Source organism: Labrus bergylta, chromosome 11, assembly GCF_963930695.1.
Source record: "Labrus bergylta chromosome 11, fLabBer1.1, whole genome shotgun sequence".
Lineage (NCBI taxonomy): Eukaryota > Metazoa > Chordata > Actinopteri > Labriformes > Labridae > Labrus > Labrus bergylta.
Genome location: NC_089205.1, coordinates 3752857 through 3778302, shown reverse-complemented (window position 1 = coordinate 3778302; position 25446 = coordinate 3752857). Strand labels below are relative to the sequence as shown.

The window sequence follows — 25446 nt, the reverse complement described above, 5'->3', positions numbered from 1 at the left end:
TCCATGTATCTCCGCTTAAGCCCGTCTCTTCCAGTGATCTTAGCCCTCTGGCCATTGCCCCTCCTCCCCCTGGCTCATTGACAACCACCCAGCCTTCACAATGAGTAAGATCCTGGATGTTCGGGGTAGAGGGCGGGGGTACCAGTTTTTAGTGGACTGGGAGGGCTACAGCCCGGAGGAACGGTCATGGATCTCCAGAAAACTCATTCAGGATCATGAACATCCGCACAAGGAGGCGTCCGTTGAAGGGGGGATACTGTGGTGCTTGTGTTTTTTCTTTCAGAGGCTGGGCGTGGCTTATTGGCTGCTGGAGCTCTCTGCAATCACTCACCTGATTGTCATCTGTAATCACCGGCTGCAGCATTTATACCCTGGTTCACCTCTCCCAAGCTGCCAGATTATTTCCGCCTACACCGTGGTAGATCGGCTTTTCAAAAACAGCAAGACTATCTGTACTTTTGAATTACCTTTGACTAATTATCCCTTGTCTTCTTTTTTTCCCAGTGCCTCCAACCTATGAGCTCCAGCACCTCACCACCCAGCCTCTCATTCAAGCCTCACCAGCCTCACCTCAATAAATACCCCTTCACCCACCTCCCTGTTTTCCGGTCTTTCTTTTGGGTCCACTTAAAACCTTTTTAAGGTCATAACAATAACACCAAAATAAACAACAACACAAAACTAATCCAGAATTTCATTTGTATATTTTAAAATTAAGTACTGATAATTATTTACATGACAGCTGTTTCCCTCTGCATTTCTGTATAGAATGTAAGATGTTAATGATGCCATATTTTATCTGTTTTGTACATTTTCAAGAAATGCTTAATAAAGTACAATTAAAAGGGTGGCTTGATTCACGTTAGACTGTGGTGTGGTCTGAGTGAAGTTGAAATAGATTCAGTATTCTGTTCCAAGTCAGTCAAATGTAAGCGTGATAATATGACCCTTCCAGGATACGCCATGCTTGCTGAGAGTTCTTTGTGCTCTGGAAAGAGCGACGCAGATCGCCACCTGTGTATCACAGTGGGAGCAGTTTGTTTGAAGTATTTAGCACGGCAGGTTTGAAAACAAAAAGGAAATGACCTTTTTTGTTTTCAAAAATAAATAAATGCTGGTATAACAAAATAAACACACTCAAGCAGACATGAAAATAACACAAATCCATGTGTAAGTTGGAATAAAATGGAGGTTTATTTAGAATCTTACTGGGAGCATCGAGACAACATCAGTGTTCAGGCTGCAAATGAAAAGCAAAATGAGTCACTTTTTGGTTTCTTCACACATTCATGGACTTTTTTTTTTTTTTTAAACCTGGGCTCCATTTATTTTTTCAGATGTTTTCTTCTAAAGGACTAATTGATAGAAGACATTACTCAGACATTTTCCTACTAGCCCCCTAGTAACTTTACTGCTGGGTGAGCTGATGTGTGAACGCAGCAGAACATAATCAGAAAATTCACAGCCAGCGAGCAGGAGGGGGCGATGACATCCTGCAACCGGCACAGGACCATAGACTGTATGCATGTGTGAACAACCAACTCTGGAAGATTTTGGGGTTCAGCCTGTCTAAAATTTTCTAGAAATCCTTCAGAATGCATGTGTGAAAACGACTAAAGATTAAGCTCCCTGGCATAAAAATCTAACAACTTAATGTTTGGAAAGAAATCCACTCTCTCACACATTGTTACCTGCAATGCAAGGGTAGATGTACTGAGTCTCAGCCTGGTCACCTGAGAGGAAAAAAGAATTAGAAACCAATCAAAAGCAGAAGACAAACTAATGAGCAAACTAAACACAGACATTTTGTCTTTGTTGTTGTTGCAATAAGAGATTGTGGAGGGAAGCACCTTGCAATTTTGGCTCATCTCTGCAATGTTTCTGCAAATTTGACTGAGCACCCTATTTCTCCTAATGCCTAAACAGCTCTGCATGCTAGAAGCTTACTTTTATTTTCCTGATGCAGACAGCTGTTTTATACTAGTGAGGCTCTGGCTACCTCTGGCTTTGAGATACCCAATCCCACCTCGAACAGAAGTGACTTTTAAGACTCTATTACAGATTTGAAGGTACTTTAAAGACAAAGGCTTTGGTGTTTAGCAGAACGATTCAGGGTTTGGGTGCAAAGTATGTCTATCTGGCTTACTTGGCTGGTAGTAGTCGTAGATCTTGACCACAGCTGGCTTCAGGTTCTGCACTGGGAGCTCCTGTATGAGCCTTAATTCATGATTGATGGGGATGTCTTTCTGCAACTACAAGGAAAAACAAACAGACAATGTTGTTAGAAACTAATCTGCAGAACATTAAGTATTATTATTTCTCACTTTGACTCCTCTCACCTCCTTAAAGTAAACCATAACATGATCTTTCTTCTCTTCCACACGATCCACCAGCTCGGCACGTTTGAGCTGTGAGGAGACAACAGCCGACTGGATTATCATCACCATCATGATGACATCATCATCACTCTGGTCAACAATGAGGTATTAACTGACCTTCTTCAAAGACTCTGGGTCTGGGACAAATCCAGAGAGCATTTTGATATCCAGGATCACCATGTTTGTGGTGCTCTCCTCTCCACTGTATCTGTACACAGCAGTAAACTAGTTACTTAAAAAGAATATCCCTCACAGGGCCTTAACCTGAACTCCATGCACTGTTATTATAAGCTCCTTCACACAACAGTTATTGGGTAATAGCCTGATAAATTGGCGCATGCTGGCTCCTTTGGCGCATGCTCTGCTGTGACAGCACTCACTGTACCTCGCTCGGCCGCACGTCATGTCTCACTGTCTGTGTATGTATGTTACCTGGACCGGTTAAACATGATCACCCTCTACAAATCATTCATCATCCCTGTTACTATTGTATGGCTGATCTGCGATAGCCTCGCACTAAAACCTGTCACTGTCAACGGGTTACTCACCTTTGGCCGCGATGAACTCCTGCTTCACCGTAGCTCAGCCAGCGGTAGCTATCCCACCGGAGCTACGGCCAAGAAAAAGAGGGAGACGCGGAGGTGTCCGAAGCAGATTAAGGAGACGGCCTTTCAGGTCTCCTTTCCCCTCAATCATCCTCTCGAATGTCCGCTCCCTCCGGAACAAAATGGACCTGCTTCACGCCCGGTGCTGAATGGAAAGGGCCTTCAGAGAGATCTGCATCATCGCCCTGACTGAGACCTGGCTGGACAAGTCGGTATCCGATGACGAGGTCAGCCTGGACAACTTCACCATCATCAGGTCAGACAGAACCAGGAACTCGGGGAAGACGAGAGGTGGCGGGGTCTGTCTCTACATCACTGAAGGGTGGTGTAGCAACATCAAAACGCACTGGAGGGTCTGTTTGCCCGACTTGGAAATGCTCACTGTGTCCCTTCGCCCCTACTATCTCCCTCGGGAATTCCCAACTGTTGTGGTCAGCTGTGTGTACATCGCTCCCATCGCTAACGTCAAGGTAGCAGCAGAGCTGGTAGCCGAGGATGCTAATGCTATGGCAGCTAAGTACCCCGGAGCTCCGGTGCTTATCCTGGGGGACTTCAACACCTGCAGACTTGACTCCGTGCTCCCAACATTCCAGCAGTATGTTGACATTCCTACCAGAAGAAACAACATATTGGACTTATGCTATGGAAACATCTCAGACGCCTTCAGGACAAACTCATATCTACCGCTCGGACTCGCAGACCACAACGTCATCTGTTTTCTTCCGCTGTACAAACAAGTACTCAAACGTCTCCATCCACAGTCCTACAGTCCCCACAATGGTCGGAGGACTCCATTGCACAACTCCAAGGTTCCCTGCCATGCACTGACTGGAATATCTTCGACGGAGATTTGATCACCAAAGTTACTGACATATCTGACTACATCAATTTCTGAATACATACCACCATACCAGTGAAAGTCAAAGAAATACCCAAACTCCAAACCATGGATTACCTCTGAAATTGAAAAAAGCCTGAGAGAGAAGCACACAGCCTTCAGACTCAATGACACAGCCGGTCTCAGATCTGAAAACCGTAATATTAAAAATAAAATCTTCATGGCCAAGATACAATTCAAAAACAAACTAGAGCACAAGTTTAGCAACATGAACACAAAAGAAGCCTTTGAAATCTCAGATGAGTCCATGAAAGCCCTGAAGGCTCTCCCCCCAATAGATCCCAATGAGCCTGCCCCTTTCACAGTGGAGGAAGTTCACCACCAGCTCAGCCGGTGTAATCCATCCAAGGCTCCAGGACCCGACGGCATCCCAGCAAGGGTGCTGAAGACCTGTGCCACAGAACTGGCTCCAATTGCCCACTCCCTCTTCTGTGAATCATACCTGACAGCCACAATACCCCTCCTCTGGAAAAGTGCAACCATAATCCCTATACCTAAGAAACCACGACCCACCGAACTAAACCACTACCGCCCCATTGCCGTCACACCCATAATAATGAAATGCCTGGAAAAACCTTAACTGGACCCCCTCCAATTCGCATACAGGGAAAAAAGGGGCACAGAGGACGCTGCCGCCTGCCTGCTGCATCTTGACCTCCAGCACCTAGACTCCTCAGGCACTTTCGCCAGGATCCTCTTCGTGGACTTCAGCTCCGCGTTCAACACCATCCAAAGGCACCTGCTCATCCAGAAGCTAAATAACCTCAACACTCCACCCATTCTGATCCATCTCCTGCACAACTTCCGCAGCGACAGGCGGCAAGCTGTTCAGGTAGGCACAACAACATCACCTACACTCATCACCAACACCGGAGCCCCTCAGGGCTGTGTGCTAAGCCCTTTCCTTTACACCCTGTACACCAATGACTGCACCAGCCCCTCTCACACCACCACCTACCTCAAATACTCTGACGACACTGCCATCCTCGCTCTCCTATCGGACAATAACTCTGTATCAGACTACCATAACACTGTCACACATTTCTCCCAATGGCGTAAACATAACTTCCTCCATCTCAATGTAGCCAAAACAAAAGAAATAACAATAGGTACCCTATCACCCCAGCCCTCCACTCTTATCAACAAGGATACAGTTGAAACAGTTGACAGCTTCAAATACCTCGGACTCACACTAGACAATAAACTCACTTTCGACCAGCACACAACGGACATTCAAAAAAGGAGCCATCAAAGACTGTATGCCATCCTTAAACTCAAAGGACTCTATGTTGCCCCCATCTCCTCCTGCTGTTGTGTCAAAGTATTGTCCAGCACATCCTGCTCTACTGTTCCACTGGCTTCTTTAACATGCTCACTGTCAAAAACCAGGTCAAACTCACACGTGTCACAAACATAGCTGCCAAATTAATTGGTCTCCCCACACCCACACTGTCAGAGCTCAATCTCAAGGCCATCTCACGCATCGCACTTACAATAGCACTGGACAACACACACCCACTCAACTGCCACTTCACCACTATGCCCTCTGGACGCAGGTACAGGTCCCTGTTGTGCAGGAGGGCTCGTTATGGCAAAAGCCTGGTGCCTGCAGCCATAGCAGCCCTCAACAAAAGGCCAAAATAAAAACACCCCAGTCCCACTCTGTCTATATATTTTTCTGCATGTTATCTTGTTGTGTTTGTTCATCTGTTATTATCTGTCGGCGTGCTGTCCATAACTGTACTGTGAAATGGAAAAGAATTTCCCCTTGGGGACAATAAAGTCTAAATTCTAAAGTCTAAAGTCTAACAAAGAGGTGACTAGATTGATTATAGGTTTTGTCAGATAATTCTTGTGCAAATGCAAATGAGTCAAAAAGAAATCATCTAATTAACACTAACACACAACAAGTCTTAAATCTTTCTCTAACTGTGCCTCTGTGCTGTTTGCATGTATGTGAATGATCCATTATGCAATTATTTGGAGGAAAATTGGCCTCTTACAAGCTCTTGAATTTCAGGGAAAGCCTGCGTCTGTTAGAGGCGCTGGCACAGTCAGCTTCTGGTTGGACGTCCACCATCAATGTGCTGACATCAGTAGGAGTTGGGATGTTGTAGTGAAGAGAAATCTGGAAAACAAGTTCACAACAATCTTCAACTCTTCTCACCTGATTTTGACTGAAGTTTTGTCTTTGCAGCTTTTAAAAGCCAAATGTTTACTGATTTACACCGGACGCTGTTACTGTGAGAAACTCATTTCAAATATCAGAAAAGATGTTTTCCCTTTGACTTGTTCTAACACACAAAAAAATCACATGTGCCTTTAAATGGATCAAATGTGAAATGTTGTAATGTAAGAACAATATGTACTCGTACTTTAGACTTCATTCATAAACTTGTGTGCTCTTAAATGTTTCACATGTAATGTCCATGAACAGTATTTTGCCTAAAATGTAAATTTACTCCCAAACAAAACAAGAATATAAGATGGTGAGTGACGCAGATTACAAGTTGTTTGAATAAGAACAAATCAAATGAAACTTTGGTACCATCAAATTAAGTAATACAATATAGAATCCTCTTGAGGGTCCAGGTAATCATGTGGAAACAAATTGTTCCTAATAACACAAATAGCACGTTTACTGACCTGCGCTGAAGCACACGCCGAACCCTTCACCTGCAGGCTGTACTTTCCGGCCCCGCCCATCAGCACCTGCTCCTGGTAGAGCAGCTTGTTGTCCTGGTTCACGTCAAAGACCAGCTGCATGCTGGGAGACTGGACCGCCACCGTGCTGGAACCTCCTGGACTGAACACCAGGGTGGAGTAGAGAGCCAAAGCCTGCAGAGCTACCACTGTGTCCTACAACCAGGAACATGAGAATTTTATTATATTTTATTTATTTATTTTAAAGAGATTCTTTGGGCTTGATGGGCTTTTCTGATAACATTGTTGGCAACATAGTTCTCTTTTTAGAAGAGTCCACTTTGACTCTATTTGAGGGTTACCTGTGTGGAGGAGAAGCCTCCATAATAGTTCTGCTTAGTGGTCAGCCATCTGACGATGCGGGTGGAGTATCCCAGGTCTTCAGCAGTAGGAGAAGAGACGCTGAGTTTGGCCAGCAGCACATAAGAGCTGATCTCCACAGACAGAGAGGACGAGGTGTCTGCAGCGGTCTGAGACCAGTGGAGGTAACCTCCTGAAAACACAAACAGAACAAACAGGCACGAGGTGAGATACTGTCACAGTAACGAGACCAGAGGGATTTTCTTGAGGAGGACGACTCACCTTTTTGAATTGCAACTGTGTCAAGGTGTCTCAGAAGGTGAGCACGGGTCTCCATGTCACCTGCCAGGGTGAAGACGTACGCCAGCAGAGCGGTGGCGTAGGTGTTGCTGAGGTCACTGATGGACTCCCTGAGGCAGGACAGGCTGCTTTTCACCACAGGATCCTGCAAAGATTTTAAAAAAAAAATGTGATAAGGAAGTAATCATTGTAATAAATGAAGAATTAAAATATGAGGGGTTAAAACACTCACAGTTGCTTTTATTCACTTCTAAGAATCAGAATAAAGCCTGATCAGGTTAGAAAGGCCAATCTGAAGACTCTGAATGCTGTTTGTTATTCAGATCAATATCCATGCAAACACTTGATCCCATTGTTTCTTTCCTGGTTGGTGTAAAATGATTCTGACTGCTCATTTCTGCCCCTCTCCACAGACATGCTAATATCTGTCTGACAGTCCTCCTGCACTCTAACCGTTAATTGACTGAAGTGAGTTTGCAGCTTTAATTAGGGAGAACAGCAGAAAAACACAATACACTGGCCAGTGACAGTCTGACCATCTGGGATTTGGTCAAATGCCAGAATGGCCGACCAACTATGGGTTGTTTGGGTCACAAAGAAGGATCAAAACGTAAAATGGGTGAGCTATCATGCTGAGAATAAACGATTGTAGGCACCGACACCTGAGGTTAAATGAGCATGACAAAACTGTTTCTTATATAAAGACGTACTTTTCATGGGTAAGTCAAGAAGAAATTAAAAGTTTGCTTGATTCAAATCACGTCAGCCTCCAGAGAATAAGTCCACAAAGGATGTGTTTTAGAACGTGAGGTAAACAAAGTAAAACTGCTTTTTCTTATTCTGGTGACCCACTGTGACATTCGTGTGTGTGTGTGTGTGTGTGTGTGTGTGTGTGTGTGTGTGTGTGTGTGCGCGCGCGCGCGTGCTGAAAAGGACATGGCATTCATCGATGTTAGAGCACAGGTGTGCTGTGTGTCAGTCGATGTCTGGGACAAATTTCACTCCAGGAGTCACACTTCATAATAGAAATAAGAAAACAACGACGAAGCTGTTTGTCCTTGAACAAGTCTCTACTCACATTACTGGATGAGTTCATCTCCAAGAAGGCAGCAGTGATGTACGCACTGAGAGTCACTTCATCAGAGACGCCGCCCTGAAGAGAGAGAGCAAACAGAGATTTGTATTTACTGTGACAGGGATGTCCAATGACAATTACACAAAAGTTTATAAAAAATATAAATTTCTGGCAATGTAAATATGTTCCCATGCCGATAAAGATATTTTCTATTTTGAATTTGACCCATTTTCGTCTTATGTCATTTCTACACAGTTTGTGTTTACCTTCATTCTGTTGTTGAAGAGTTTCCCCGACTGTTGGAAAGAGCCATTTTCATGTTGTCTGCGAACCAGCCAAGACTTTGACTCTGCAATATTTTTTGGGTCAATGAAGACGAAAGACCGTGCTTTGGCGAAGGATCTCAGCACGAAAGCCGTCAGCCTGAGGACATTAAACAAAGTTACACTGTAATCTAAGTGAATACTTGATTCTGATTGGCTGCAGGGTGTCTGTTTATTCCAGATAATGAACCTCTTTACTCCCCATCCTGCCTTTGTTTGGTGCACATTATACCCCACTGTCTCCTCACATTTCCTGTCTCTCTGTAGAGAAGTCATTAGAACAAGAGACTTAAAGGATTCAGTAATGTTCTCACCAAGTGTTCCCTGATCCGCTTCCAAATGTGCTGTAAGCTCCTCCCCTATGCTTGTAGTTCAGCTGTCTCTGGTAGCCTGTAGAACAATCACAGATGATGACACACACTCTAACTACACTTGCACAAAACTCAGAAAAACTTGCTTTACGTGTGAGCTGATGTGAGAACACAGCAGGAAATATTCAGGAGAATTCACAGTGATCAAGTTGAAGGCGGTGTTGACGTCTATATTCTACTACCGTCGCACGATTTAGACTGTATGCTAACGTTTGTTGTGATTGCTCTCAGTGCACTTTCTCACATTTCCCCCTGTAGTCTGAATCAGCCCTCTGCTGGGATCAGGATGATCGATGTTATCACAATCCCACCCAAAGGTTTAAACAACACAAACTTCAGATTTGATCAGGTTAAAACAGGATTAGATCACCTGATCTAAATCCATTACAAAACCCTTTTTAAACTTTTGAACAACCGGGCCCAGCAGGTGTTTAAATCTGCTCTACACATGTTTTACTTCAGTAAAGATTAAATCAAAGCATCATGGGGCTTATCATCCATGTGTGGCCTGCTGTCCAAGTTTTCTTATAGAATAGCTGTTTCCTGTTTTGAAACACGTTCAGAAATCAAAGTTTAGCATCAAATAAATGATAATATCTCAATAAATCATCTTTTTTAAGATGTTTTTTAATAAATGTCATGGATATGTTTATAATCTCACATTACCTTTCATTAAGTCTCTCAGTATGAGCCATGGTTTCTCTTACAACAAGATTTTTTTTGTTTAGGTGTGTTTCTCAATTGGTTTCTATATTTGATGTTATTATGACAACCATCATACTGCATCTGCATAACTATCCTACCTGCAGGAATCTTTAGTTTTTAACACATCATGTACTTTATTTTAAGTTAGTAAAAACAGTGAGGTAGGTTGATAGAAGGAGGAGATATAATATATATATATTTTTTGTTGCATTGATATGAAAACAACAGATACACACCACTGGTCAGGAAGTTGCCCGCCTTCTCCATGATGGCCGGGGTCAGCTGCTGCGTGTTCTTTAGGTATTGGAGGATGTAGATGTTCGGGGCCAGAAGCGCCATGTTCTGCTCGCCGCATCCATACGGCATCTGCAGCAGACCGTCCAGGTTCTTCAGAGCTCGGCCCAGGATGTCACCTGAACAAAAACGCTGACTTCATTTCTTGGTGCAAACGTAATCACTTGTGTTAATTTACCTGTAAATGGTTAAATGTTGAGCACATCAAGAACACTGAGCCTCACTCAGAAACACACTTACACAGTTTTTACATTCTTACAATCACCAACGGTTTCTTATCTGGGATTTATTCTCAGCTAAAAAGAAAATCTACAAACACTCGAAATGACATTTAGGCACAACTGAGTGCTTATTAAGAGAAATGAAATTGTTTGATCTGAAATCTGAGGGTGAAAGTGAAACAGAAGTAAGAAATATATTTATTCAGAATGAACACATTTTGAGGATAATTTGTGATAAAATTTTCATTCGTCTGTGAAATGATTGAACGTGTGGCAGATTGGCAGATAAATATCTGCGTCTAAAGGCAGGTTATAACTGTTGACTTTTTTTAACATCATTTTAGAGATTGTGACCTAAGTTCTTAGTTTGTTCATCATTTAACATTTTTCAGGTTAGACCAAACATTGCATGATTCAAATAAAAGTGGACTGCATTTGAAAAAAAAACACAGTTTAATAACTTTGTCATCTTAATGGTCTGCTGTGTCGTATACTGTATACCTGTGCGACCAACATACCAGTCTAAAACACACAGATACACAGCTGCACAGAAACGGCACGTTGATGACTCGAAATCATCACATTGGGATTTGATTATTATAAATGTGCAAAATAAATGATCATTTCAGTAATTAGAAGTGTGTAAGTAAGCTTCTGAGTCTTGAGTGTTTGTTGAGTTGTCTTAAGTTGTAACAGCAAATCCCAGATAAGATAAGAACACTTTGGGAAATGAGTCATCTTAAAAACTTGTAAATGAGTTGAGGAGAAATATCTTCCTAAGAAGAGCTGGTGACTGGGGTTCATCGATCTTTTCTCAACCTTACTAGTCGAGCTCTTTGTAAAAACCATGAATACAGAGGTCCATAAATCCTTTCAGGGCAACGCCACACATCAAAGTCTGTTAATAGCTGTTAAGATGCACAATTTAAAGACAATCACTCCGGTCACTCAAAGAGAAATCATCAGTTTACCCAGGACTGAAACAAGAGCACGGGCAGATCCATCAATCACATTCTCAGGGAGCGATATCTCTACTTCCTCTGTCAAAGTCTCATCTGCAAACAGAGAACAAATCCTTTACAGAGAAGAACAAAAACAAGGACTCAGTATGCAAACAAAGATGTCAAAAAGATTGACATGATGATGTGGGGAAGAATCTCTGTCATTGACCACGCTGACCTTTGGGACAGAGCAGCCAGTTGTGGGTCTTGATCACCTCGGTTCCTTCAGCCTGAGGAGCAGAGATGATGTCAGTTCCACATATTTTGCATGTGATGCTATTGATAATACTGTAATACTACACAAAAGAAAAGCTGATCTCAATATCATGTCCGGTCTTTTTGTAGCCTGGTGCTATGACACTTTGATACATATAAACACTGGTCTAAATTAGACACATGTATACATGATTTTAAATATTTGGTTGTCTGTGCAGTGAAGCGCCTGTTTCTTCTTTACTTGACGCTAAATGTGAAAGTTACTGATCGCTCTGCAGGCTCAGAGGAAACAACCTGACGACTGTCAGTTGTCAAGTTTGTCTAACACAAATCAGGAGAAGCAGCAGCCAGATATTTCTCTGTTGATCCAAGAAAAAAAGAAAGATGACAACAAAGCCAGAGTGCTGTCTCATATAGAGGTCAACCCCAAATAAAAGCAGGGTGAGTGCATAGATTCAAGTAAATAAAATCCAGATATATTAATTTGAGTTTCGCTCTATGAGTTACAGATTCTTTTTCATTGTGTTGTAATGTACAAACCTTTACAATGAGGGATTTTGTGACCACGTCGACACGACCTCTCTCTGGCACGCTCACTATCTCATTGTCACATGAAGCGTGAGACGCCACAGCCTCAGCGGTCACAGACACGTTCACAACCCCTGAAACAAAGGGGAAAAACACATTATAAATTATATGCCAGATAGACTGTTTTCACTAGAGTAAAACATCCATCCATCCATCCATCCATTTTCTTCAGCTTATCCGAGCAGTACCCCCCACATGATCCCCCGAGGGACATGGTCAAAAGCCTTCTCCAAATCCACAAAACGCATGTAGACTGGATGAGCAAATTCCCATGCTCCCCCAAGAAGCCCTGCGAGGGTAAAGAGCTGGTCCACTGTCCCACCGCCGGGACAGAATCCACGTTGTTCCTCCTGTATCCAAGGTTCAACAATCGGCCGGAGCCTCCTTTCCAGCACCCTAGAGTAAGCTTTCCCCGAAAGGCTGAGAAGTGTGATGCTTGGATTATTGGAGCACAACCTCCGGTCCCCCTTTTTGAAAATGGGAACCACCACACCGGTTTGCCTGTCCAGGCACTGTCCCAGATTTCCACGTGACATTGAAAAGGCGTGTCAGCCAAGACAGCCCAACAATGTCCAGAGCCTTTAGCAACTCAGGGTGAATCTCATCCACACCTGGCGCATTGGAACTGAGGAGCTTTCTAACTGTCTCAGTGACCTCTGCGAAGGTAAGTGGTAAGGCTTCCCCTGGATCTTCACACTCTGCCTCCTCTTCAGAGGACGTGTTGTCTGGGTTCAGGAGTTCCTCAAAGTATTCCTTCCACCGCCCAACAATGTCCCTAGTTCGGGTCAGCAGTTCTCCACCCTGTGTGATAACAGCCCGGGGCAAGCCCTGCTTTCCCTTCCTGAGCCGTCGGACGGTTTGCCAGAACTTCCTTGAGGCCAACCGAAAGTCCTTCTCCAAAGCCTCCCCAAACTCCTCCCACACCCAGGTTTTTGCTTCCGCAACAACTGAAGCCACAGCCCTCCAAGCCACCTGATACCTGTCAGCTGTTTCCACAGACCCCTGGGCTAACTAAGCCTGAAAGGCCTCCTTCTTCAGCCTAACGGCTTACTTCACCACTGGTGTCCACCAGCGGGTTCTAAGGTTGCCGCCACGACAGGCACCGACAGTCTTCTGGCCGCAACTCCTAGCCGCAGCTTCTACAATGAAGGATTTGAACATGGACCACTCGGACTCCATGTCCCCAACCTCCCCCCCGGATGAGGGAGAAGTTCTTCCGGAGGTGGGAGTTGAAGACCTCACGGACAGGGGCCTCTGCCAGACGTTCCAAATTCACCCGCACTACATGTATGGGTTTGCCAGGTCTGTCCGGCAGCCTTCCCCGCCATCTGATTCAACTCACATACGGTGTCCAAAATATACGGCCGCAGATCTGACGAAACAACTACAAAGTCGATCATCAATCTTTGGCCTAGGGTGCTGTGGTACCAGGTACACTTACGAACATCCCTATGTTTGAACATGGTGTTTGTTATGGCCAATCCATGACTAGCACAGAGGTCCAACAACAAAACACCGCTCGGGTTCAGATCGGGCAGGACGTTCCTCCCAATCACTCCCCTCCAGGTGTCCCCGTCATCGCCCACATGAACGTTGAAGTCCCCCAGCAGAACTATAGAGTCTTCCAGGACCCAACCAGAGATTCCAACAAGGCCGTGTACTCTGAGCTGCTGTTATGTGCATATGCACATACAACAGTCAGAGCCTTCCTCTCTGCAACCTGAAGTCGCAGAGAGGTGACCCTCTTGTTTACCGGGGAAAACTCCAACACAGCGGCGCTCAGCCGGGGGCTTGTGAGTATCACCACACCCGCCTGGCGCCTCTCATCCTCTTTTCACTCCAGAAAAAGAGAGACTCCAGACCCTCTCCAGGAGTTTGGTTCCAGAACCGATGGACGCTTTATCGGATTGCTTTATCTGCCACGTTAGTGTTGTTCTTTTTATGTCTCGTTACGCCTCCTGCAAGTGACTCAGGAAGATATCAGGAACAGCCTGTCTGAAACTTACTCGACATTTTCAGGAGAGTATGAGTAAAAACGTTGAGTGTCCTCACCTAAAGCTGTGGGATCCATGATCCAGCTGAGGGTCTTGCGCTCGTTGCCACACAAACAGGATGTGTACTGGTCACCAGAGAGGGGGGTGAGGGTGTAATCCAAGGAGGGGGCTGGAGTCACAGTGACCTGTTCAAAAGAGACAACTCTGTATTTTATGATGTTCAAAATGCAAACAATTAATCAATCTGAAAAAAGATCCAGACAAGCTCTTCATAATGACATTGATAAACTTTGGATCCAGATAATAAAGTTGATTATGCATGACTGCGTGTGTTAATTGTTTTGTTTTTTTACGTTATTTTAACTGATTTCAAGAATTAAAAGACATACAAGTGCGTTGTTAGTACTTGCTTTACTGGGACAGATTAACCAGTAGGACACCTGTTTCACCACTTTCAGAAGAGCTTTGTTAGATTCAATAAAAAAGAAAACGGATGCTGTCAGTGCAGCGGGGGTAAACTCGATGTGACGCCAGGGGCTCTTCAAGCTTAAAATCATATTGTCTAAGGTAGGAGGGATGCTACAGGGCCTTCTTCAGGCACTGACCAGATCTGTTCTTCTTCAGGTTGTGGAAGTGTTGAGACCAAGACAAGTAGTGGTTCTTTTCGGATATTAAAGCAAACATTTCACATTGTTATGTTGTAGGGGTAAAAACATTCATTACCATGATGCAGCTGGACAGGTAGTTGAAGACGGTCACCTTCAGCTCAAAGTTCTCGCCTCGGATGATGGAGTAAGGCAGGCTGAGCTCCAGGAAGAAAGGCTGGAAGACAGTGAGCTCTTTACGAGGAGCTAAACCGAAACCCTGAGGGGACAAACAATAAGCCTCTGTCTCCCAGGTGGTGATGGTGTCAGGAACAGTGAGGGGCACATCCTTTGTCCCAGACTCTCTGAAACAGCAAAAACAAAGAAACACATCGGTCTCCGTTATGGCTTGAAAATTTCAAGAGATCTCAGATTTCTCTACAGGAAATCTGACACTAATTGTCACACTGAATAACAGCATTAAGAGTTTTCACAGTTAAAAAATTAAACAGTCCAACATTATTTAAGTGCTTTCAAACCTGATTACAACCTTACCATCAGCATCAAAGCTGTATGGGATGGATCAACAAACACTTCGTAAGTAAACCCATTTTTTATCTTTTCTCTGATTGGCTGTTGTGATCCTGCTTGGAGAGTAAGACCTAAGCCATGTTTTTATGAAGCACAGGCATTTCATATCATCAGGGGGCTTGATGTGAGTCTGTAAGCTGTTTGGTTAATTAAAATAAGATGCTTACTGTAAAACGCTCACATCAACAAATAATAGGAAGTACTGAACAAGGACCTACTCCAGATTCCGCCAGTCAATGGGAGGGTGGAGTTGGCATTTCACCGTCCTTGTAGTCTGAGCTCGGCCTTAAACCCATATCATTTAAAAATTAATTTCCAGTTTGTTGTAATTGTCTAAACTGCATTTTGGTTCCTTTTTTCTTAAGGTTTTCTTTCCACCCTTTTGTTTTTAAGATGAGGTCTTTGGCCGCTCCACTCACCACATGACACATGGATTTGAATGTGAATCTTTGGTGTAACATAATGACGTAACGATATAACATCAAAACATTTCTAGCGCCTTATCGTGAAGTGCATGCTATAACATTTAATCCTGCAGGCATCACTGCATACCATCATGTGTAAAAGTTTGAAAATCTTTGGTACATTTTGCCAGTCGTGTAATAGAAGCTCACCCAACTTTCACAAGGTCCCAGATCCAAGTCTCAGGGAAAAAACTGCGGACTGTCTCTATAACTGAAGACTCCTCATTGACAGGACTAAATGAACCACCCAAGATGTTGTCCGGCACAAGAGGACTCGCCATAGAGTAATAAACTCTGTATCCTGTAGAGAACCCGGAAAATATTTCATCAGAACATGAGGATGTTCTGATTTATATTTTACAACAGCTTCTGAATGGCTCGGGAAAGGCTCCTTATCAAACAGATGCAAAAAAACAACAATACCAAACAATGACAAATTCAATGAGCAAGTATGATAAATTAAAGATAAAAAGTCACCATAGCCCCGGTGGTATTGTTCTCCTCTATAGATGAGGCACGATGGCGTCCGAATAAACAAATTGGTTACCATCTTCAACCCAACATTCTAGATAACAACAAAGAAAGATTACTTAAAAATGTATTAAAAACAACAACCAAACCTTTAATATTGGAAACATTGCACAAGAATTACCTGCAAAACGTTGTAAGCATCATCTTCGGCACGCCATGAGCGGTAAGGCAGAATGGATCTTTTTGATCTTACTGTCAGGCACTCTAAAGCGTCTTCAGCTGAGTATGGAATATGGGTAGATTTTCTGACTGGCAACAGATTAAATATCTGAAAAGAAAGGAATGGCAGCAAGAATGAGTTTCCAATGAGTTTCCAATGAGTTTCCAATGAGTTTCCAACAGGGGAAATATTGGTCTGTCATGTTAAAAAGAGTCACCTGGTTCTTGAAGGAGACTAATAGGCACTTATTGAAGCATTTACCTTTTCTGCGTCCAGAGTTTTCCCGGGCTCCTTGATGAGGACGCTCTGGTCGATAGCGCTCACACCACACAGAGAGTCCGGCTGGGCTGTCAACTTTAGGGTGTTTTCTTCTCCTGGGACAGCTGAGGACGGAGAAAACTCCAGCGACACCTGACACAAGGAAAAACTGATGTTGTCAATGGGACAACAATAACTATTTTCAAAACCAACAAATCTGGGAGATGTCAACACTGACCTTGTGCCTGAAGCATTTCTCAGTGGAGAAGTCAGAACTGTGGGCGATCACCGTCTCACTGGGGAGGACAGCGTAAGCCACAACCTGGACGTCTGGGGACATCTCAGGGGACACTCTGAACTTAAAGGACATCTCGCCCTCAGTCACTGAAACAGTGAAACAGGCTTTTAATAGACAGAATTATCTACATGGTCAACAGGTTCCCCGTGCACAACCGATATGTTCTCAGGTGCGCAAAGTTGCAACTTGAAGGAACAAACCATGAAAAATAAATCAAAACTCCGTGGCACACTGAAAATAACTTTACTGTATTTTATTGTGATCGAACAACGCGTTTCGCCTGCGGCTTCATCAGGCTGGCTGAATGTGATATCACACTTCGTATGATTGATTAATTCAGTGGTTCAGGAACTTTTTTTCTGGGAAGATGAAAATGTGCCCCCACCCTTCATCTAACACGTTAAGATGTATCCACAGTTACTGCATTGATAACAAATCCTATATTTTGAGAAATGATGTCAAGATTGGCTGCAAAAAGTTCAGAATAGCAGTTCAGTGTGTGACAAACTGAAAACACTAGCAAGCAACTAAACTGAAAGTTGTGACGTCTGGTTTGAAAGGTGTTTGAGTCTTTCAAAGTCATAACTTTGAGAGGACTTTCAAGTTATTCAAATTATTTCCCATGCTTTGCTTGCGTTGAAAAAACAATATGCATTGTTTTGGTTAAAGGTAGGGTTGATCATTTTCTCTAAATACACTTTTTAATATTTTGGTTGAGCTTGTCTTTGGGTCCTGACAGAAATTAATAACTCATGTGCTCTGAAAAAGGAATGAGGAAAATCTTTCATCTGTATCAGTTGTAAGCCTATAAAAACTTTGACCAATGTCTACACGAGGTACCAATCTGATGAACCAATCACACGCCTCCCTGTCTCCCTGCTCGTTCTCTACCCCATGCTTGAACGAGCCCACACTCAAAGCATGAGCTGAGGTCCGCTTCTTGACAAATGGCACTTGCGCATGTAAGTGAGGGGCGTGGCTTTTGAGGAAGCACAGAGGGGAGGGGATGGGTGCAGACGGAACACCGAGGGAATGCTACTCTCAAAATCATGCGAGCTTTTGAAAATTACCAACACTGCCTTTAAGCGTTGCCAGGTCCCCCAATCATAACTCCGGGCCCGACCTTAGGCTCCCAGTAATTATTTTGGGAATCACCAGATAGATTTAAATATATTGTTTAACATTTCATAATAAATATTCAAATATAACCACACCAAATCCACTACAGTAAAAGTTAACAGAATCTTAAAAACAGTGCTTGGAATTTTGATACTTTTAGATGCCCCCTCTTATATACAGGAGACCCTGTATTACAAAGTAAGAAGACTTTTATGGATTTAGGTTTCCAGTGGCTTTAAAACAAAGTTCAGTTTGTGTTTGTTGAGTGAACAACCTCTGGATTACACAAAAAGATATGAAATCCTGCCTCCCTCTAGTGAAGAAATCTTTAACCTGAGAGGTTAGACAAACATTTACATTCTGGGCCCTCGTGGCAAGAAAGTTCCTGATTCATGATTAAAGACAATATTTTAATACCTGATTTATCTTGGACTTCAACCTGTTTGAATCCTTGCCATACAATGACTCCTCGGGATAAGACCTGTGGAGTTTAAAAGACACATAGAATAAGTAATACTCTCTCAGAGTGACACCTCATTCTCATTACAGCAGATTACAAACTGATATAAGATATGAATATACTTAGAAACAGTTCACCTACCAGATACATCACATCCGCAGAGCCCTGGGCTTCCCCGACTACAACGAAACGGATGAAGATTTCTTCTTCTGTGTCACAGGCCAGTGGTTGATCCTTCTTCTGCACCTCCAGGGAGCTGATTGTTTTAGTTTCTGGAGCAAAAGGTTTGACCGAGGTCAGTGTGTGCTCTCCGGTTTGGTAGTAAGGAGATCGATGCCCGTCGTACCTCACTGAGGGTTTGCTGCTTACCTAGATTGTGGAGTGAAGTTCAGAAATGAGCCTACGTCTGTTGACCTTAAACCAAGTTCAACAAAGAGAGAATAATTTCAATTTGAATTCCATCCCCCCCTCCTCTGGAAAATTGCACACTGCATCATGTTATTTTCGGGTTTGAACTTTAAACCTGTTTATTGCAAGTAACACAGTATCTTGTTCAGGTTTATGCCGCTGAAGTAAACCAGGGTAAACTATGATGGAGTAATATACTGCATAGTATAAAACAACTTGGTAGTCAACTCAGTATACAACTTCAGAACCCTCTGTGTAACTTATTGTTACTATCCCGACATGGGAGTATATGGGTAGTGATGTCAATCATCAGATTTTATGTCTGTATGTTTTGTTTTTGTGTTTGTAGATACATGTTGATACAGATCCCTAAAAGGCGTAACTGTTGATCATTATAACTGATGGAAGACGAAATCTGTATATCACATATTCTGTTCTCGACAAGGACTGTTTCCCTGCAAAGAAACCAAATCCCATTCAACACGATTGGTCAACTCAACTAAAGCGGGATTCACACTGCAAGATAATCGGGCCGATTTTGGGCCTGATTCCCTCCTTCCGACCAAAGTCAGCAAAGGCCTGACTATCTGATGTTCCAAAGATTATCTGGTCAGATTCTCCTGTGGTGTGAGGTGTGTTAAGATTGATTTTAACCTCTCCGATCTGCTAGGAAGACGATCGGTGCCGCCCTGATTTAAAATCGTAAATATTAAACGTGTTCAACATTTACGATCAGAAATCCTGTGGTGTTGACTGCCAACCACGGTCTCTGTGAATTGTCACGTGGAACGGAACAATAGCCAATAGGGAAGCAAGCTGACTGAAGCAGGAAGCACAACAAACATTACCATGGCGACAACAGCAATCGCGAAGCATAAAGTTAAATGGATGTCATGAAGTCAGGACCAACTTGTTGATTTGTGGCAACAACACGAGTTATATACAACGTGTCCTGTAAAACAAACCACGATCCAACTGACAAGGAAAGGACTTTGACCAAAATGTTTACCGTAATGGATGTACCAGCTAACAGCTAGCCACATTTAGTTTGCCCGTCATGTTTGTTTTCTCTTAAATCGTGACTGACTGCGCAAGATTACACTTTGTGATAGTCGAGACTCTGGTTGTCGGCGAATGAATCGGTTAGTGTGTGGTGTGCAACAAGACGATCAACTCGACACACCACACACTGTGCGATCTGAACTGTTAATCAGTCAGGATTGTTGTCATGTGTGGGGTCTCTCACGTTTTCAAAATCGTTTAAGATTAGGCTTTAGTCTCAACAAAACAGAAAGCAGTACATTTCTCTTCATAAGACTCCAAAATCCAGTCATATGCAGATATTTGTGCAGATGATCTGAGAGGATCAGTAGAAGCATATTGATAATTTAGGTCTTGGCCTTTTTGTGTGTTTTGATGTTGTCTTAGTTTTTAGTACAGTTTCACATCGTACTTACGACAAGCCGGATGTCTTGTTTAAACTCAGCTGTGCTTATCGTGAAAGCTGCGACACCCTCACTGTCAGTTGTGAGATTCTGCAGCAGACGGGATGACCACCTCTGTCCCTCAAACAGGTGCACCTTCATGTCAGGAATGGGCGTGTTGTCGTAAGTAACAGCTTTGACCTGTTAAAAGCACAAAGGTGTACGACTAAGAATACAAGGTTGGACTGTGTACAGGATCTGATGCATAAGTGGTGAGCGTGCACTTACTTTTCCCTCCACATCTGATCCTTTGTTGTAAATCTTGGGTGTGTCCATGAAGAAAACCTTTCCGATAACGTAGGATATATCGAGTCTCTTCTGACTATCATGTGCAATTCCTGTTCAAGAAGCCTCAGTGTTAAAGCTCTTAAAGATGTAAACAATAAATACATTTGATTCTCTTGAGGGATTAACTGTCATTCTCAAATTTATATCCAAGATTGACACTTGCCTGTTCCCTCCTCCTCCACGCTGGCCTTGAGATGCAGTGAATCTCGCAGCACTTTTTGGTCAAGTTTTGTGAAAGTTGACATCATGATGAGAAAAGTTGCGCAGCCGGCCTCATCTGCCTAAAGAGTTTAATCAAAGATAATAAATTAAAATCAAATAAAGTACATTTAGGTTCAATCCCCAACGAGTTGAAGCTGGGTTCAAGCTGGTTTCCATGGTGTAAAACAATCTTCAGTTATTGTTTTGGAATGATAACACAGGTGACTTTATATATTCTCTTCTGTTTTTTGATGTAAACAGTATGTTGTATGTGAAATAGTGCACAAGCTTTGTAAGGTTCCAGCAGACTCTACCTGTTTTATCTCCATGTAAGATGGGGCAGTTATCTCAGGGACGCCATCTGAATTATCAGTGGTAGCTACATAGTTCCTTGTATAATAGCGACTGAGAGGTCGGTGCATCTCAATTTTAACATTTCCTGGTACAGGCTGCCCGTATGTATACCTACATAGATAGACAAATAAAACGCGTGCTGTTTGAATAGAGACATTTTCTCACCAAACTGTAACTATGTTAGTTTGTTTAAGAGTGAACGAATGAAAAAAAGCATGACTTACTTTGCACAAACTTCAACTTTGATGTCTTCATGCCCAATACTAACTTCACCAGGTGCTTCTACTTTTACCTCAAATCTTGGCAAAACTGCAGACAAAACCTCATTTTTATTATTGCTACAATACAAATGTATTGAAATAGAAGGTATTAAAACAAACGATAACTCACCATATTTCTCCACCTTAAAGTTATGAAAAATCTTCTCATCACCAATCGACACAATGACATTGTAGGTTCCTTCGCGGGCCTCAGAGTTCAAGGAGTAAGAAAGCTGCAATATTGTCCCGTTGGATTCTTTTTGTAACCACTGTCCAACCCTGTTGCTGGCTGAATCCTGTAGTCATGACAAAAGTGGGGAATTAAAATACAGAGAAAACATGTCTTCAAAACAGAATAAAGCCCAGACCACCCTGATTCATGTTGATCCTTCTCTAAATGTTAGACAACATTGGGCAATGCATTTAGCATAAAAGTAAAAAAATGTAAAATGGCTTTCACTTTTTCAAACAAAACTTCCTCCCTGAAAAAAGCAAGAATGGTTAACTCAAAGAATAAAACACATGCTTCCTTGTGCCTAACAGCTCCAGAGCGTCTCTACACATGTGGATGAAGTGCAGAGACGCTGACAGCTATGGACAGTTTTAACATCTGTTTATATAGAAGTAAGGTCAACGTCCCATTTACAGAATTAATTTACAATTCATTCATTTTTATAACAGACAGAGGGGGGAATTGTTTTTCTGACTACTGGAAAGTTTACGACTGACATCTCTTATAAATACTGCAACGCAGTTACCACCAACTCACAACAGGCGCTTTTTACTTCCCTAAAAACGTGTGGCTGTTAGCACCTGTGTTTAGGAATTAGATGCTTTTTGCAATAACGTCGATTTGCATGAAATGGAGCCAACTTCTTTCTCAAATGACAGCATAAAAGCTCATTTTAATACACACAAAAAACACCACCACGTGGAGACACTGTTTGCTCTGCAGTGCAGTTAGGGGTGCAGTGAACACTTTGCATGATTTGTAAATTAGACATTGTCTTTTTGACACTTTTGCACAGGTTTAGCATCTGCAAAAGTCATGTAATCCTTTTGTGAAACAGGTCCTGATTCAGCAACATTAAAAAAGGCATGTCGATATTGTCTTACCTCAATTTCAATGACAGTGTACTGTGAAAAAAATAAAATAGAGAGATGCATTAGAGGGCATTTTGAATTATATTCTTTTCATTGTTGTCAGTGTCTTTATGAATCTTAGTTACATTTCACTTTCCATAGAAAATCAGTCTGTTTAATTATTTTCAGTTTTTATTGTATAAAACACTGTTAATGTATTTCTTTATTTCGACTTTTTAAGAGGCTTCTTATCATAATCACAGAGTTGGCTTTCTAGTGAGTTTCAGGAACAACTTTTACAATGGTTGAACAAAACAACACATATTTAACTGTTACAGTAAATCTATTCAAATATATAATCAGATCAGCCCAAGTACCAATCTTTAGATGAATAAAATCTAATAATCCAGGAATTGAAACACTTACCAAGCGATTGACAGGTCTCAATTTGCTGTCCAGTGAGACGACTCTGAAATTCACTGAGGAATTTGAAAAGATATCATGAAGTTAAAACACCTCATCATCTGAGTATTCCATTCTATCCATCAATCAATCAATCAAATCAATTTATAAATCATTAAAAATATTCTCAGACCCTTTAAATACCAATTGTAAACTACTCAAATGTTATTGATTATTTCATACACAAACAGAGATCTTCTGTTCACATCATCATAGATAAATTAATCAGCGTCACCTGTTTGTCCTGGGAGGTAGATCGGTTTATCTGTTTGGACGAATGTGCTTGGCTGGTAGGCTTTGATCATAACTTTTCTGACTTCTTTTGAGTAAAACGTTGCCCCTCGGACCTCCACCTCCAACATTCGGACTTCATCTTGCACTAAAGGAGCCTGTGGAAGAAGAGTACTTTTCTTAGACACCTGGAGAAACACTTGCACATGAAAACTCTCTCAAATACTTTGGTAGAATTCCAATGCTAACTGTCAGGCTTGTGTTTACATATATTTACTTTAATGATCTTGAAGAATTTACAAGAAAGCTCAATATTTTCAGATCACTTATTGGTAAATAATTTCTTGATTCAAACAGCACATTTAAAAATGAGCTTTTATAGGTTTTAGAAGCAAAATAGAGACAAAAAAAACTTTTTGTTTGGTTCAAGTGGGGTGATTAATTGATTATGAAACGGATGGACATTTATATCAATGTCTCTTTATGAGCTGCAAACACAAAGAAGAACATCAGATATTAGTTCATTTGTTTTGTCATGTATTAAGCCCGTAATCACTGCTGGGGGGTCGGTGTTAGAACAGATCATTTCCTGCATGTTGCAGAAACATCCTTTTGTGACATTTTCCACATAAGATATTCAACATTTAATTGTTCGATGAATGCAGGGAGACATCAGAACAAGCTAAGCAAAGTATGAGAGGTGCCACTTTGTCTACAGGGGGCACCAAAATGAACACAAACAGAAAGTTGCTCACAGGGGTTCAATTGGTTGTGAAAGCTGATTATTTTGTTGGTACCCCTGTCTTATGATTTTCCATTTTTAGTGTCCAAATGAAGTCGTGTTTTTAGAAGTTGTAACACAAATTCCACAGAGAATTTAAGCAAAAAGAATCTCAAAAGCTGACCATGAACTTAATGCAGGTGTGAAACTCCTGACTGGATGTTTCCTCCATGAGAGTCACATTCTGCTGCAGGGACCTCAGAGTGACGGTCATGACCAGAGTCTCGTTGGGCTTCAAGAGGCTCGCACAGAACGGCGTTTCAGCTCCTGCTTCGATGACTGCAGGAATGGTGACCATGAACTGCCTACACACATAAAATTGACCATCGGAATATTTAACATTGAGCTAACAATCAAACAAAAGTGTGAATTTGATCCAATTTATAGACAATGAAAGTGAACTTACGGCCCTGCCACTGCTTGATCCACACATATCCAACTCAGGTAGACAAACAGTGTCCATGTTAACATCTGAACCCCAGGACGACCCATGGCTGACTGTGATGAGCCCCAGAGACGGCCTGTGTTAAATAAACTCTGCCAAAAATCAATGCACCTCTCGCCCACATCACACACGCCCACTCATCAATTCTTTGAAGCTTTTTATTCAATCATTTACCGTACATATGAAGCCAAAGTCATGGTTTTTGTGTCAAATCAAACCGCTAGAAAATCATGCAGTCACTACGGTAACCAAGAAGACAGAGAGGACACATAGTGTTTAAACTGTAATTAGTGGGAGTTAAATTAGAGCTTTCTGTTTGTGAAAACAGCTAAATAGATGCATTTTTAAAAGTAACTGAAGGTTAGCTCTGAAACATTGCCCTTTAAACTGTGTGGGATGCTTCATTGTAAACAGACTTACAACACCAAAGTGATACACCCACATTTCTGCCCACAATTTGGGAATTGCTCCACGAGTACAGTAAACAAAACATGCCTTTGGAGAGCGAAGTCCAGCATGTAAAATATAAACACAATGTGCAGAGATAACAGAGGGTTTGGAAGAGGAGACACAAACGCAAAATTCAACAACATCACTCGACAGAAGATGTTGAACAAACTCTGATCTGAAAACTAGGAAGGTGTTGTCAGCTAGGTGGGGGAATCGAAACTTGGTTTGAGTAGATATTGATACACAGGAGAGGCAGTTGACGCGTGTCACACCCTCTGTTGATTGCAAGCTGAAAATCTGGGGTGGGATTTTCACAGAAATCCAAGCTTAAAAGAGTCTGAATCTGAAACTGCCAGCAGAACAAGTTCTGATCTGAAAACTAGGAAGCTGTGGCCACAGAGCCCGGGCATCCACGACTACTGCTTTGCCTATTTTCTCTGGTCATCTGCTAAACGCAACATGTGCTACAAAGAAATCTCTGTCATTCATGGGAACAGGAAAAGACAAACCTGTCATAGACAACGAAATCTTAACAACTTGTCTCTGCTTAAGAAAGCCTCTT

At 42.3% G+C, this 25446-nt stretch overlaps 1 protein-coding gene across 2 annotated transcripts; it reads right to left on the bottom strand.

Moving 5' to 3' along the window:
• Nucleotides 1-1171: 1171 nt before the first annotated feature.
• LOC109996698 (alpha-2-macroglobulin-like) lies at nt 1172-24492 on the bottom strand. 2 transcript variants are annotated; one of them, XM_065960545.1, is made up of 36 exons: nt 24396-24492; nt 24114-24294; nt 23213-23366; nt 22942-22994; nt 22549-22569; nt 21563-21728; nt 21397-21481; nt 21133-21283; nt 20781-20898; nt 20558-20667; nt 20303-20470; nt 18579-18806; nt 18395-18458; nt 16799-16944; nt 16564-16713; nt 16264-16410; nt 16089-16176; nt 15762-15912; nt 14696-14921; nt 14031-14157; nt 11931-12052; nt 11353-11404; nt 11145-11228; nt 9895-10071; nt 8897-8972; nt 8526-8682; nt 8263-8337; nt 7167-7329; nt 6887-7077; nt 6528-6740; nt 5885-6009; nt 2496-2586; nt 2340-2408; nt 2147-2252; nt 1692-1733; nt 1172-1240 (listed from the first exon to the last, which is right to left on the bottom strand). In XM_065960545.1, the coding sequence occupies exons 1-36, from the start codon at nt 24479-24481 to the stop codon at nt 1236-1238; spliced, it is 4368 nt and encodes a 1455-aa protein (XP_065816617.1). In that variant the 5' UTR covers nt 24482-24492; the 3' UTR covers nt 1172-1235. The 2 variants fall into 2 exon arrangements, with proteins under 2 accessions (XP_065816617.1, XP_065816616.1); XM_065960544.1 differs by lacking the exons at nt 1172-1240; nt 1692-1733; nt 2147-2252; nt 2340-2408; nt 2496-2586 and adding an exon at nt 2927-3592.
• Nucleotides 24493-25446: the final 954 nt, after the last annotated feature.

Bases quoted from the DNA above. Each gene is read 5' to 3' on its own strand.
- LOC109996698 (XM_065960544.1), bottom strand. From the start codon at position 24,481: ATGGGTCGTCCTGGGGTTCAGATGTTAACATGGACACTGTTTGTCTAC. The intron at 24,295-24,395 runs GTAAGTTCACTT...TTATGTGTGTAG, and splicing joins GATCAAGCAGTGGCAGGGCC to GCAGTTCATGGTCACCATTC. The intron at 20,668-20,780 runs GCAAGTGTCAAT...CTTCTTGAACAG, and splicing joins CGTGGAGGAGGAGGGAACAG to GAATTGCACATGATAGTCAG.